At 43.4% G+C, this 16,525-nt stretch overlaps 1 protein-coding gene across 1 annotated transcript in view; it reads right to left on the bottom strand.

The window, feature by feature from the left end:
* Window positions 1-16,525, bottom strand: part of LOC115462208 (probable ATP-dependent RNA helicase DDX60) — a 348,344-nt gene that overhangs the window by 97,845 nt on the left and 233,974 nt on the right. Inside the window, exon 30 of the mRNA XM_030192222.1 lies at window positions 8,896-9,000. Within this exon, the coding sequence (XP_030048082.1) occupies window positions 8,896-9,000 (105 nt within the window). The remainder of the gene's footprint in view (window positions 1-8,895; window positions 9,001-16,525) is intronic.

Here is a 16,525-nt window from a genome sequence, read left to right as displayed (position 1 = left end):
GCCTTATACAAAAACTATTGATTTTTTGAAGTTGTCACTACTAACAATAAATCATTGGTTAATAAGTAATTGATTAAAGTTGAATACGAATAAGACGCAGGTAATGCTGTTGGGCAATTCTCTCATGTCCTCATTTCCCAAATCCTGTATAATTGGGGAAGTTGACTTACAATTTGTTCAGAAAGGAAAAATCCTTGGGAGTTGTTCTTAATCAATCACTCACAATGCAAGAACAGGTGCAAAAAGTTATAAAAACATAACTTTGTAAAACTGAGTCAGATGTCTGAAAGATATTTTAACCCTTGATAATTTCCGACTGATAGTTCAGTGCATTGTCATGCGTCATTTTGACTACTGTAACAGTTAATCGATAGGAGTTCCCAAAAGATTTTTAAGTTCTCTTCAGTCCACACTGAATGCTGTTGCTCGTGTAATTAAAGGAATTTCTAAATTTGAGCACATCACTCCATCTTTCATTGCCCTTCATTGGTTACCGATAGAATCGCGTATTTGTTATAAGATTATCATGTTGGTTTATTAAGGCTTTTCATGGTAAACATTCTCCTGTTTTTCCATCTACTTTACACCTTCATCAGCCCACTCGTTCGCTACTTTCTTCTTCATCAAACATTTTAGATGTACCCTCCTTCCGTTCTATTTGGAGGAATTTAGGAATTTCATTTCTTACATTAAAGGTCCTCAGTTGTGGAATGCACTTCCAGGCAAAATTCGATCACTTTGAGATGTAAAGGAGTTTAAATCTATGTTAAAGACCCTGTTATTTCAAGGAGTCTATAGCGTCAACTCAATTTGATCTGATGACAGTGATTTCTAGCATGCTGCAATTGCCAAAACTGTAAATCCTATATGTTTAGTGCAGGTAGAGGTCAGGCTGTGTGTAGTAACGTGTTATGGTGTTATGGTTTTTAGATTGTAAGCTCTATTGAGCAGGGACTGTCTCTCTGTGTCAGGTGTTCAGCGCTGTGTGCATCTGGTAGCGCTATACAAATGCTAATAATAATAATAATAATGGTTGGTGATTGTATGGCTATTTTGTTTTTGTACTATGTTGTTTTCTTTTATTATATGCATGTACTCTTGTAATACACCTAGAATTGGTAGACAGTGTGGAATATAAATTCTGAAATAAATACATAAATTAATTTACTGTAGCTTTTTCATGTGCCAAAAACTCACTAAGTCCATGCCACCCAATATTCAGCTGGCAGTAGACAGTGCTATTTTTCTCCACCGCAGATGCTAAAACCAGAAATCCAATGCTGTGCCCTGTGTGGGCTTTGGCATTGAATTTCTGTTTTTTAAAAAGCCGGCTCGTGCATGCCTGGTTCACTCAATATTCAGACTTAACCAGCCATGGGCTAGCATATAAAGATAGGACAGCTATTATGCGGTAGTATTTATGTTTTAAACATGGCCAGTGTTTTTTTGTGGATAACATGAAGATAGCCAATAGAGTGGACACCCTAGAGGGAGTAGAAACCATGCGAAGAGATCTTCAAATGCTAGCAGAATAGTCAAGGGTCTGGCAGTTAAAATGTAATATTTTATATCACAATAAGAACCGTTACTTATCTTAAATATTTAATATAGTTTCCTTTTTTATTTTTAAATGTTTTTATGGTGTTCGGGGTGATAGTGCAAATAGTGACACACTGAAAACGTTCACTTTCTTAAATGAATCAAAACACTATAGCCAGACATCAATGCACCAAACTTCCCTTTCTACGTCATTTGAACGGTCCACTAAATGAACCTTCCAATTATTAAACCATATCCTATGCTTATATTTCAATATGCTTAAAGAGTACTTAAAAACCATAAGCCATTATTAAGATGCACTTGGGGAAAATCCACTGCTTATTTCTAGGATTATTTATTGGCATTTTGCTCACACCTTTTTCAGTAGAAGCTTAAGGTGAGTTACATTCAGGTACATTAGGTGGGCTCACAACCTAATTTTGTACCTGAGGCAATGGAGGGTTAAGGACTTGTCCAAGATCACAAGGAGCAGCAGTGAGATTTGAACTGGCCACCTCTGGATGTCAAGACTGGTGCTCTAACCATTAGCCAGGTACTTGTAACCTGGATTGGCACTGTTAGAAAAAGGATACTGGGCTTGATGGGCCTTCGGTCTGACCCAGTATGGCAACACTTATGTTCTTTCAACAAAGCCTTTTCCAAAAAACTTCACTCATCAACTTTTAAGCTATCCCCAGTTCACACTGCCAATGGTGACGGTGTAATTGGTAAGGTGGCGCCAGGTAACGTAAATTCTTATATATACAGTTAATCAATCCCCAGGTGCTAAGGGAATCCTCACATAAATTCTCCAAAAAGGAGTCCTCCGGAGCACCCACGAGTGAATTGAGGTGGAGGAAAGAAAGTGGTACAGCTGAGTATAAGCAAACCGATCGTGCGGTAGAATCAGATACGCCTCCATTAAAGAGGTAAAGGAAAGTAAAACATCATCATCAAACAACTGAGCCCAACACGTTAATCCCAGGGAAAGCCACTGAGTAAAAGGCCCAGGGAAAGCCAACAACTGGTTGAAGGCAATAGGGGTAAGATGGGACAAGATCTGATCCGGAGAAAAAAAACAATCTATCCCAATAATAAAAGGTAGTTGGAATAGAAGGACAAAGCTCACCAGGGAGGCAGTGATGTTTACAAGGAAGCCATATTAAAGAGCCCAGTGGTCAAGAACCCACAAGACTCTGATCTAAATGGACCCACAACTCGATAATACCAGAAAATGTTTGGAACCCTCAAGCCTCCCCTTTGCTTGTCGAAATAAAGGAAGACACAGTCTCTTATTGTGCCAAATAAAATGAAACAACCTATCCTGCAAAGTAGAGAAGAAATCCCGAGACAGGCATAGAGGAAAAACCTGGAACAGATACATCAAGCAGGGCAAAATGTTCATTTTCACTGTGGCTATAAGGCCAAAACAAGACAACTCGAATCAGTCCTCTCTCTCCAGATCATGATAAAGCTCCTTGACTAGGGCAGGATAATTAGTGGAGAACAAGTCAACATAAACTGAACTGAGACAAAACCAAATGCCTGGTTTTATCTAGCTAGCACACTCCCACTACTTACGAAAACCTCATAATAGATCAACACAATCCTACACAATTGAAACACAAATAAAAATACTACGAATCATTCTCAACAAACAACTGACACTTAACTTAAGGTGGCGGCTGCCATAGTCTCCAAGGTCGCCCTGATGCTGGCCACTGCTTCGTCATGTAGTACTACTGCCTCAGGGAGAATAACTTTAAATTGTGCTGCTTGGCTTATCTTGCAATTACTGAGCAAAGTTTAGAACAAGGCCAGTGCCAGGCAGACTTCTACAGTTTATGCCCTAAAAATGGCAAGGCTAAATCAAGAACAGGTATACATACCATATGTAATAAGTTTATCTTGTTGGGCAGACTGGATGGACAATACAGGTCTTTATCTGCCAACATCTACTATGTTACTATTCAAAATGGACCACCTACCTCCCCTTGGAGTTTTCTTAGCTTTAACACTATACCGTCAGTCCCGCTCTCGCATGTTGGGTGGGAAGGCGCCTGCGTATGCACTGTGGGGCACTGCCTTAAATACCTGTAGTAATACACTTTGGCAGTGTCCACACCGGGCTCCGTCAGATGAGGTCACCCATTTGTGAGAATATATGCCTGCTGTCCTCGGAAAACATCTGCTACAGGTGAGTAATTTAGCTTTCTTTGAGGATGATGGGACATCAACATGTCCCTTCTCTCTGGGGAGAGGTCACTATTGACAGTCATGGCCCAAGAGCCACTTGCTCTATGTATTTCAAAATTGTCCTATATTGAATACATGATTATAGACATACAAAAGAGCTAAATTTGCATAAATTTCAAATTTGTGATTAGGAGCATCTATCATCAAGCCATCAATTCAAGACATAAGGAGGACATTTTAGAAAGAATGCAGAAAGTGGAATTCATGCTTCAAAGTCAGGTCATGTGGCAGCCTCACACTCTGCCAAATGTAGAGCCTCTTGTACAATAGGTGCAGAGCTGAATTTCCAGCTCCTTCATATGCAGAGGGAGTAGTGATTTGACAAATCAGTGGGAGCAGCTTTGTAAAATCATTACTGCCTTGAGAAACTGTCCTCTACAGCATCACCCCTCGTGGAATCAACCCTACCCCCACCCTTGACAGCACCCTTTCCCCTTGGGAGTCCTCCAAAAGGACTCCATCTGAAACAACCCCCAATCCCCCCATATGATGGGCAAGAACCAACCACGATACTCACTCCCCCTTAAGGGCAGAAGGGTGAAGAGGCTCCATACTGCAGCCCCAACACCCCCACTCTTTGGGACTATTAGAGAGTCCCTGGTGTTTAGTGGGGTAGGAGCAATGCCCACTCAGTTCTGCTTAAATGATGCTAGCCCCCAAATGGCCACCAAGACTTCTAGTGGGTAATATTGTTTTATTACAACTGGGAGGTCAGGATTTCAAATCTCGGCAATATGGAACCCTGAACCCTAGCAATAATACCATGATCATTACTGCTAGAGGTCTCAGTGGCCATTTTGGGGGCCACTATCATTAAGGCAGGTGAGAGTGGATATCGCCCCCCCCCCCCCCCAACCAGATGCCAGGGATCTACAGTAAGCCCAGAGAGTGGATTGTGGAGTAGGAAGTGTTGAGGCTGCAGAGGGGAGCCTCTTCCATCTTGAGGGAGATTTTGTACTCCAGAGAAGGGGTCCACACGATAGGTCCTTGCCCACCATATAGGGGATTGAGGATGGATTGTATCAGGGGAATCCTATTAGGGGGGCTCCAGGTAGAGGATGTGCTATCATGGGGTGATGCTGTGGGGGGGGGGGGGCATAGGATGCCGCAGGGGTCCAGTGGGGATCAGATGTTGGGGAGTGTGGCATTGGGGGAGTGCTCCCAGGAGGGGGGCAAGTGTCTGTATTTACATCTGCTCCTTAGAGCAGGCACATAGATGTGCCTCAGGGCAAATATAAATGCCAAATATTTTTCTTTTTCTCTACTGACGTGGATTCCCTACTTGAAATGGGGAGTGCACACCTGTATTGTAGCCTCCACAGGACATTCCTTTTCGCCCTACCCACATCTCCTTGACATCTAAATGTAGAAAGATATTAAGGAGATGTTTAAATGGCGCCTTTTACTTGTGGGGATGCTTCTCTAAAATAAGGTCCAAGTGCAATAAATAAAATTTAGTGATATCTTCTCAAGCATCTCTTTTTTTAGGCTGAAAGACTAGTTCTCAGGTCTAAGGTAACTCGGATCAGGCAGGCACCCGCCTATGTAGCGTGCTAGTATCATGGGAGCTGCCAATGTTGGAGACAGTTCCTCCACCGTCGCAAATGCATGCATCGGACGGATATGAACAGTTCCCATTGGGAAACACTGAGCCAGTGTACAGGACCTCTTCCATGACTGTCTCTACGATGCATCCACAGGCTGGGCTGAGGCAGGTGCAAGCACCTTATATGCCTGTAGAGACTGCGACTGCAGTAGCCCCAAAAGCTACTCCCTCAGCATAGCCCGGATTTCCTCCTGCAGGCTTGGTGTAGGCGTAGGAGATATGAAAGACATCAAAGGCTCTCAATGTATAGATGAGGAGTAGTCAATGTGGCATAGATGCTTTCCATGCATTGATGCAGGGAAAGAATGGGCTGAGTGCCTAGACAGAGAGCGATGGTGATGCTTCTTAAGTTTTGCACGCTGCAGGTTCCTCTATGCTTGAAGTACAGATGAGGAGGGTGTAGACACATTCGATGCCCTGACACAAACAGGGCATTGAATCCGATACAGAACCATCTCAATGCTGCATGGACGCACTCGATGACGATGCTGATACAGGTTCTGCATCCTTGACTGAATCCCCTGCCATGCTCACCAATGCTAAAATGGATGCAGAACCAAAAGGTTTCCGATACTGGATTCTCCGGGTTTTAATGGACCTCTGCTGCATACTCTGACAGAGGTTACAGAGAATGTCTTGGTGATCAGTACCTAGGTGCTGAACCCACTAATTATGAGGGTCTTTGCCTGAAATAGTCCTATTACACCGAGTATACTTTTTAAAGCCACTCAGCACCCTCAATGTCATGGAGGGAAAAATGGCTGACACGAGGTCAAAAGTCTCAATGGCTCGGGGAGCTCAAGTAATCGCATACCCAAGAACAAATGATGGTCCCCAGGTACATGACAGGCCTCAGGGGCCCCTCAGGCCAAAAAATGAAAAATCAAAGAAAATCAATAAAAGCTCAAATAATTAGTAATACTATAAGAAAAACAAGTAGTTATGAAGAAAGTTTAACCCGAAAAGGGAAGGCACCAAAAGGCAAAAAGTTTAATGCGCTGAGGAGAGATCAAAAATGCAACCTCTCTACTCCATAGAAAACAAAAGGCTGACAATACCATGCACGTCAGCCAGGAAGGCACCTGCATATGCATGGTGGGACACTGCCATAAAGATTAGTGTGGCAGTACACTTTGACAGTGTCCACATCGGGCTCCATCGGATGATGTCACCCATTTCAGAGAATATCATGCCTGCTTGTCCTCAGAGAAAGAAGTGAATTGTAGTGACTTTCTCCCAGAGCCAGGGAGAGAGCTTTGTCAGTGGGCACTATGCCATTACCTGATGCTTCTAGTTTGTATGAGCTGGAGATGGGTTGGGTTGGTGGGAGCCTGGTGTACTATTGAGTCATATGTGCTCAGGATGGCTTGGAATGATGGTGGACCTGTACGGTGATCTTGGTTTGCATGTGTGCTCAGGGCTCCTGGGGCTTACCCAGCCCTAAAGCAGGGCTTACCTGTGTAAAGCTTGAAGGACCTGTAAGTTAATTTTCATAGGCGTGGAGGGGCATAATCGAACGCAAACGCCTATCTCCATGGGCGTTTATCTCCGAGAACGGGTCCGTGAAGGGGCGGACCGAACCGTATTTTCGAAAAACATGGACGTCTATCTTTAGTACGGACGTTTTTTTTGAGCTGGACGTTTTTCAGCGATAATCGAAACCGAAGCGGCCCAGCTCAAAAACGAACAAATCCAAGGCTTTGGGTCTTGGGAGGGGCCAGGATTCGTAATGCACTGGTCCCCCCTCACATGCCAGGACACCAACTGGGCACCCTAGGGGGCACTTTTAACAAACAGAAATAAACATTCAATTACCTCCCAGGTGCATAGCTCCCTTCCCTTGGGTGCTGAGCCCCCCAAATCCCCCCCAAAACCCACTGCCCACAACACTACACCATTACCATAGCACTTAAAGGTGAAGGGGGGCACCTACATGTGGATACAGTGGGTTTTGGAGGCCTGCCATTTATCAGCACAAGTGTTACAGGTAGGGGGGGGATGGGCCTGGGTCCACCTGCCTGAAGTGCACTTCGGTACCCACTAAAAGTGCTTCAGGGACCTATATACACGCAGGCCTCTAGGACTTGTTGCTGCTGTATAACATTGGCACACCAGTTTACACCTGAAGACTAATCTGTCCGAAAACGTCCTTTATTGGAATAGCCACGTTTACTCACAGTTAACTGCAGATCACAGGTTGTGCCCCACTGGCAACGAGTCTCCCTGGTACTGAGATTAGCAGTAGGTCAGAGCTGGCAGAATGCTGTACAATGCCCTCTTTCAGCCACATTCAAGGTAACAACTAAGTTCTCTAACGTGGCTAACACATGAAAGGGATCTAAAACTGGCTTACAAAAATGGCCACTACCTCATGGACTACCGGAAACACAACTGGACACACTCTGACCCACTTAGCAGGGGAAAAGCACCATGGGAGTAGAGCCTATCAACTACCAACATTGTGAGCACTTACCACAAGCTAGTGGAATCATGGAGCCCAATACTCTACACCCACCAGAATGCATTGCTGATATGATTCTGCAGTGCGCATAACAGAAAAGGTGTCACACACACCCGAGAGCCACATCAGAACCAGGGAAAGGCTGTCACAGGATAGAACACATTCTGCTGTCATGGAGGTGGGTACGGCATTTGAGGCTGGCATACAGGCTGGGAAAAAAAGTACTTAAAGTGGGGTTTTTTTGGTGGGAGGGGGTTAGTGACCACTGGGGGAGTCCAGGGAGGTCATCCCCGATTCCCTCCAGTGGTCATCTGGGCAGTTGGGGCACTTTTTTGGGACTTGTTCGTGAAAAAAAGGGTCCAAAAAAGTGACCCAAAATAGCGGTAAAAACGCCTTTTGTTTTTCGATTATTAGCTAAAGATGCCCATCTCTCCTCGGCCGATAACCACGCCCCAGTCCCGCCTTCACCAAGCCTCCGACACGCCCCCGTCAACTTTACCCGTTTCCGCGACGGATCGCAGTTGGAAATGCCCAAAATCGGCTTTCGATTATACCGATTTGGGCGCTCACGGGAGAAAGACGCCCATCTCCCGATTTGGGTCGAAACAGAGGCGTTTTTCTCTTTCAATTATAAGCAGGAAAGTCTTCATGTGGCAATGGGTTCCAAACCACCCATGCAGTTTGCACCTGTTTGCCAGCACATGCAAAGTACACATGATATAGAATTTCAAAATAAGATCCCTGTCTAATTTGTTTCCCCCATCTTCCCCCCACCCCTTTTTCCTCCAATTAAGTTGTGTATGGTACAGTATAGTACACATATTTGAAGCTATTAACAGGAGGGCTATTTTCAGCCTAGAAAATTTACCTGAATAGCTGCTTAGTTACTTAGGCACATCCCTTTGAAAATTATTTTCAGTATGTGCATGCATTTTCCTAAGTAAAGGACATAAGAACTAGTATTTAGTACAACCAAGGAGTTTTACTTAAACTTTGTTAACCTAGCTCAGTTTTTGAGCAGTCATGTCCAAACCTGTCTATAGTTCAGGGCATCCAAGTAGACTGAATCCTCAATGAAGACTACAGATTTGCACGGCATATTGATCCCTAAAGCAAGCGAACTAGTAGCTGTTACCACCTAGAGAGAAAACATAAAGAAAAAAATTATCTTTAGAGTTAAATAAAAATATTGATTTTAATTGTATACTGATTTTTGATGGCATAGATGTTCAAGGAATTGAACGTGCCATTATGCTGAAGGCACCCAAGGTTTATTTATTTATGCATATTTATTAATCACCTTCCCAAATCCAAAGTTTCATCCACAGCGATGTACAAAAAAAACAAAATTATAAAATCACTGCATTATTTTGCTCTCTTTTGACTTTTCAGTACTGCACGTTGCACTGCATGTCTTCAAGGATTGTCATCTTTTTCAAGACGTTTATCTTGACCCCTACTCCCATCAGCGACTTTATATACAGACCCCTGACGTAGGCTTTCTGCCGAAACACAGTACTGTGCCTGTATTGGGTTTTGAAGAATAAAGATTTTGACCACAGAACCTTTGTCCTCTGGTATTTTGTGGAAGAGCCCTGTTACCTTCACTACTCCTTCTTGCTGGTTTGCTCTCTGGAAAGACATCTTAAAGGGGCCATCCCTAGAAAAAAATAGCGGCTTCCTCTTCCCCAGAGATACTTCTACACACCCCAGCTCCTGAGAACACATTTTTGCTGATAGCCAAGTCCCACTCCCTGCACCATCAAGGACCTGTAGGCCTCCCCTTTCCCTAGTGTAATACATCTATGGTGGTCTAGGGTAGGGTGGGAAGAAGTAATCCCCAAATTCTCCTGCCCATGCCAGCATTAGGTTCATAATGACAGCCACAACTCCTAGCAGTAATCTTGCAGTCTGCCTTAAATAGGAAGGTGGAAGAGAGGCAGGGCTTGGCTGTCAGCACTCAGAAGTAATGTGTCTTCAGAGGAGATCAATGGTATTTTTGAGGAAGAGGAAGGAGGAAGAGGAGCCACTGCTTTCTTTTTTTTCCAATGTGGCCTCCCTCTATACCTATCTTGGTTATTAATACCTCATGTGCCTTTTCGTGCTCTCCAATTCTCCTCTCAGAATCAGCTTGTAGTACCTTCCTTTCAACGGGAACCACCATTTTTTGCATCAGCGGACCAACGCTATGGAATGCCCTCATCATTTGATAGGTTTAAGGCTCAACTCAAACACATTTATTCTACCATGTCTTTTCCCTGCCATACCAATAGCCCAATAAACTGCTACCCAGATTCTGTGTGAATGAAAAGTTAAGTAAGAGCACAAATTTTGCATGGATTGAAGGTTATATGATTGGAAAGAAGATTTCCCTCTTTAGAGTTTGGAGTATTGTCCCAAAGCTGGAGTTATTTTCTCACCCGAGACAATCAGGCCACTAAGTTTCCAAGTTTATCATTTGATATCCTGCTCATGGATAAGACCTTCTAAGTGGCACACGTAAGTAAAAACTAGGACAGTCATATCCAGGTAGAGAGAAGAAAAAGTTAACAATCATAGCAGTGGAACAAGGGTGTCCATATTCTTTAGCTTCCAAACCTCTCCTTTACATCACTAATGTGCTTCAGGACATCAACTAATGACTTCATTTCTATATATCTGGTTACAAACTAATCCAAGATAATCATATTTTTTTCTGAATGGTGAATTTCCATCCTTACTTTGCAAAGCTATTATGCTTGTACATGGATGGATAGAGACAGAAAAACACTGTTATCAATATTGTCCTAGATATATATATTTTTTTTCTAAAGTCTGAAACAGCTCGAATGACAAAATATTCCCTGTAAAAACAGGTGATAACCAGGAAAACACTACTTGGCTGCTATTCGTCTGGAGGACAAATAGCAGACAAAGAAGGAAAGGGAAAAAGAAATGGGACTTGATATACAGCCTTTCTGAGAATTTTGCAACTACATTCAAAGTGGTTTACATATATTCAAGTACTTATTTTGTAGGAGGGGCAATGGAGGGTTAAGTGACTTGCCCAGAATCACAAGGAGTGGCAGTGGGAATTGAACTCAGTTCCCCAGGATCAAAGTCCACTGCACTAACCACTAGGCTACTCCTCCACTCCACTCCATTATAGCTAGAGCAGACAAAAGTAAAATCCAATTTTATAAAAGAGTATAATTATGTACATAAGTTTTGCCATACTGGGAAAGACCAAAGCTCCATCAAGTCCAGCATCTTGTTTCCAACAGTGGCCAATCCAGGTCACAAATACCTGGCAAGATCCCAAAAAAGTACTAAACATTTTATACTGCTTATCCCAGAAATAGTGGATTTTCCCCGAGTCTATGGACTTTTCCTTTAGGAAGCCAGCCAAACCTTTTTTAAACTCCGCTAAGCTAATTGCCTTTACCACATTCTCTGGCAACGAATTCCAGAGTTTAATTACACGTTGAGTGACGAAAGATTTTCTCAGATTCATTTTAAATTTACTACATTGTAGCTTCATCGCCTGCCCCTAGTCCTAGTATTTTTGGAAAGCGTCAACAGACGTTTCACATCTACCCATTCAACTCCACTCATTATTTTATAGACCTCTATCATATCTCCCCTCAGCCGCCTTTTCTCCAAGCTGAAGAGCCCTAGCTGCTTTAGCCTTTCCTCATAGGGAAGTCGCCCCATCCCCTTTATCATTTTCGTCGCCCTTCTCTGCATCTTTTCTAATTCCATTATATCTTTTTTGTGATGCGGCATCCAGAATTGAACACAATATTCCAGGTGCAGTCGCACCATGGAGCAATACAAAGGCATTATAACATCCTCATTTTTGTTTTCCATTCCTTTCCTAATAATACCTAACATTCTATTTGCTTTCTTAGCCGCAGCAACACACTGAGCAGAAGGTTTCAACGTATCATTAACGACGACACCTACATCCCTTTTTTGGTCTGTGACTCCTAACGTGGAACCTTGCGTGACGTAGCTATAATTCAGGTTCCTCTTTCCAACATGCATCACTTTGCAGTTGCTCACATTAAACATCATCTGCCATTTATTTATTTATTTTGATACATTTATATCCCACATTTTCCCACCTGTTTGTAGGCTCAATGTGGCTTACATAGTACCGAGAGGCGTTACAGACTCCAGTGTAAACAAATACAAAGTGTTGTTGTGGTAAGATAAAGTTCATGCCCAGTCTCCCAGTCTTGTAAAGTCCTCTTGTAATTTTTCACAATCCTCCCGCGATTTAATGACTTTCAATAACTTTGTGTCATCAGCAAATTTAATTAACTCATTAGTTACTCCCATCTCTAAGTCATTTATAAATATGTTAAAAAGCAGCGGTCCCAGCACAGACCCCTGGGGAACCCCACTAACTACCCTACTCCATCAAGAATACTGATCATTTAACCCTACTCTCTGTTTTCTATCTTTTAACCAGTTTTTAATCCACAATAGGATACTACCTCCATCCCATGACTCCTGTGGAGTCTTTCATGAGGTACTTTGTCAAATGCCTTCTGAAAATCCAGATACACAATGAGGGGCATTTTCGAAAGGTCGTCCAAGTATGAATTAGGGCAAAGGACGTCGGCCAAAATCAGGTAGGTATAATCAGAAAATAGTATGGACTTCCTTAGACATTCCATTATCACAGTGCAAAATGCCCAAATCAGAGACGCCCAAAGTATAGTAAAAAGGACGCCCATCTTCCAGAACCGCGAAAAGACATCGCTAAAACATTCACTGTACTTGCCAATCAACGTCCTTTGCCGGTTCTACGAGAAAGACGTCCTTATTACTATGGACTTCTCTGATGTACTTGGTTGTTCCGCAAGTACAGTGCAAGTAGATGCGGACATCCAGGTATGGGGAAATATAAGGAACATTCATAAGTGTAAAGTACAGTAATAAGGACGTGTTTCTCACAGAACTGCCGAAGGACGTCCATCTTACTAGGCCCACTGACGGACGGCGGGCCTGTAAGAGGGACGTCCTTCGGCAGTTCTGTGAGAAACACATCCTTATTACTGTACTTTACACTTATGAATGTTCCTTATATTTCCCCGTACCTGGATGTCCGCAACTACTTGCACTGTACTTGCGGAACAACCAAGTACATCAGAGAAGTCCATAGTAATAAGGACGTCTTTCTCGTAGAACCGGGTAAAAAACTTGCAACAGGCATGGAAGCTGTTCAAAAACACCATCCTAGAGGTACAGGATAAATATATTCCACACATTAGAAAAAGAGGAAAAAAGACCAAACGTCAGCTAGCGTGGCTAAACAGTAAGGTAAAGGAAGCCATTAGAGCCAAAAAAAACAATCTTTCAGAAAATGGAGAAGAGAACCGACTGAAATAAGATAAAACATAAGGAATGCCGAGCCAAATGAAAAGCGGAGATAAGGAGGGCGAAAAAGGACTTTGAAAAAAAGTTGGCGTTAGAAGCGAAAACACATAGTAAAATTTTTTTAGATACATCAAAAGCAGGAAGCCGGCCAAAGAATCGGTTGGGCCACTGGACAACGGTGGTGTTAAAGGGGTGAACAGGGAAGACAAAGCCTTAGCGGAGAAGTTAAATGAATTGTTTGCTTCGGTCTTCACCGAGGAGGATTTGGGAGGGACACCGGTGCTGGAAAGGGTATTTGAAGCGGGCGAGTCAGAGAAACTAAACAAATTCTCTGTAAACTTGGAGGATGTAATGGGTCAATTCTGAAAACTGAAGAGTAGTAAATCACCAGGACCAGATGGTATTCATCCAAGAGTAATAATAGAACTGAAAAATGAACTTGTAGAGCTACTGTTAGTAATATGCAATCTATCCCTAAAATCAGGTGAGGTACCAGAAGACTGGAGGGTGGCTAATGTAACGCCAATTTTTAAAAAAGGTTCCAGAGGAGATCCGGGAAATTATAGACCGGTGAGTCTGACGTCGGTGCCAGGCACAATGGTAGAGGCTATTATTAAGAATAAAATTACAGAGCACATACAAAAACATGAGCTCCTGAGACAAAGTCAGCACGGATTTAGTGAAGGGAGGTCTTGCCTCACCAATCTACTGCATTTTTTGAGGGGGTGAACAAACATGTGGACAATGGGGAACCGGTGGATATTGTGTATCTGGATTTTCAGAAGGCATTCAACAAAGTGCCTCATGAAAGACTCCAGAGGAAACTGGAGAGTCATGGGATCAGAGGTAGAGTATTATTGTGGATTAAGAGTTGGGTGAAAGATAGGAAGCAGAGAGTAGGGTTGAATGGTCAGTATTCTCAATGGAGAAGGGTAGTTAGTGGGGTCCCTCAGGGGTCTGTGCTGGGACCGCTGCTTTTTAATATATTTATAAATGACCTAGAGATGGGAGTAACTAGTGAGGTAATTAAATTCACAGATGACACAAAGTTATTCAGAGCCGTCAAGTCACAGGAGGAGTGTGAAAGATTACATGAGGACCTTGTAAGACTAGGAGAATGGCCGTCCAAGTGGCAGATGAAGTTCAATGTTGACAAGTGCAAAGCGATGCATGTGGGAAAGAGGAACCCGAATTACAGCTATGTCATGCAAGGTTCCGCGTTAGGAGTTACAGATCTAGAAAGGGATCTGGGAGTCATCGTTGATAAGACGTTGAGAACTTCTGCTCAGTGTGCTGTGGTGGCTAAGAAAGCCCACAGAATGTTGAGTATTATTAGGAAAGGGATGGAAAACAAACACGAGGATGTTATAATGCCGTTGTATCGCTCCATGGTGAGACCGCACCTCGAGTATTGTGTTTAGTTCTCATCGCCGCACCTCAAAAAAGATATAAAGGAATTGGAGAAGGTGCAGAGAAGGGCAACGAAAATGGTAAAAGGGATGGGAGGACTTCTCTATGAGGAAAGGCTAAGATGGTTAGGGCTCTTCAGCTTGGAAAAGAGGCGGCTGATGGGTGATACCATAGAAGTCTACAACATAATGAGTGGAATGGAGCGGGCAGACGTGACGCGTTTGTTTACACTTTCTAACAATAATAGAACCAGGGGACATAAGCTGAAGCTAGAATGTGGTAGATTTAAAACAAATAGGAGAAAGTTTTTCTTTACTCAGCATGTAGTTAGACTCTGGAACTCGTTGCCGGAGAACGTAGTGATAGCAGTTGGCCTTGCTGAGTTCAAAGGGGGTTTGGACAGATTCCAGAAGGAAAAGTCCATTGAACATTATTAATTTAAATTTTTGTTTTGTTTTTGGGTTTTTGCCGGGTTCTTGAGGCCTGGATTGGCCACTGTCGGAGACAGGATGCTGGGTTTGATGGACCCTTGGTCTTTTCCCAGTATGGCGGTGCTTATGTTCTTATGAATGTTCCTTATATTTCCCGTACCTGGATGTCCACAACTACATGCACTGTACTTGCGGAACATGCAGCTATGGGAAATATAAGGAACATACATATTTTATTGTGTATATATGAAGAGGTTCACACACTTGATAATGATCTGTATAAGGAAGGCTCTGCGCGTACGAACACGTACTCATCCAAATAAGGTTCCGCACACGTGACGACAGTCCATGCACGTCATGGATGTCCACGTGCTGACTCTTTCATATATGGACCTGTGCATGTAAGGACGTCCATCATGCATGGGCATCCATATAAGGCGATGCACGTTTTCCAACGGTTATTCACTGAGAAACATGTCTCTCCGCAGGGAGCCAAATTTCAGCGTTGCTGAAAATCTGAGGCTAATTGAGCTGTGCCTGAGGCACCGTCATGCCCTTTTCATGCACCATCACCACCTGCCTCCAAGGAATGTCTCAATACGAGCATGGAGTCGTATAAGAGACCAGTTGGAAAGGTAAATGTTTGTCGTCGTCCCCCGTCCTAGCCTATCAGGTCCCCCTCCTGTAGCTACACATAGAGCTCCCTCAGTAATGTAAGCACTAACTGTAGTCTGCATTCAAGGGTAATCAGTATGTGCACATGCACATTTACTAGAAAGGAAAACATTCTCACTTCCCAACAATACTACACACAAACGGTACTCTCTATCCTCATGTCCACCTCAATGACATCACCCGTACCAATGTCATGTCCCCCCCCCCCCCCCCCCCCCAGTCAGTACTGTTGTGTATCTCTACAATTTGGCTGCTAAATGATTTTATGTTGTGAAGGCAAGAAGGGCCATCCCCTGACTCCTGGTGTACAAACTTGTATCTTACAGACGTTTTAGCATACGTCAGTACCTCAAGTCCCTAAGGTTAAGGTTCCGCCGTGTACGGCGGGACCATCCCGACATCATTCGGAGTGTGCAACAGCGCCTCAGGGCTCGACGTAAGTATTATAAACAGGCCACCCATAATCCTTTGTAAAAGTATGTATTTAATAATGCAAATTTCATGTTCAGTTTCCATGCGGCTAATAGGCAACTAGTAAGTCACACCTCTGTCCCAGATCAAGACCTGAGGTTGCAGCTACCCTCCCATGAGTGTGGCTGTAACTTCCAACTAACCTCTTCTGAGATGAATGAGATGACATGCCTCACTTCTGTATCCCCCTTTCTGGGGTGGATACTGTTTCATGGTATTCTTGCCTGATGTCCTGCTCTTAGTGGATGTCATAGCATGATTTGAAAGTAATGTAGTGCTTCCACTCTCCTCCCTCCTCCCCCCCCCCCC

Source organism: Microcaecilia unicolor, chromosome 2, assembly GCF_901765095.1.
Source record: "Microcaecilia unicolor chromosome 2, aMicUni1.1, whole genome shotgun sequence".
Lineage (NCBI taxonomy): Eukaryota > Metazoa > Chordata > Amphibia > Gymnophiona > Siphonopidae > Microcaecilia > Microcaecilia unicolor.
The sequence above is the reverse complement of the archived record's forward strand: the minus strand, read 5'-3'. Positions and strand labels throughout refer to the sequence as shown.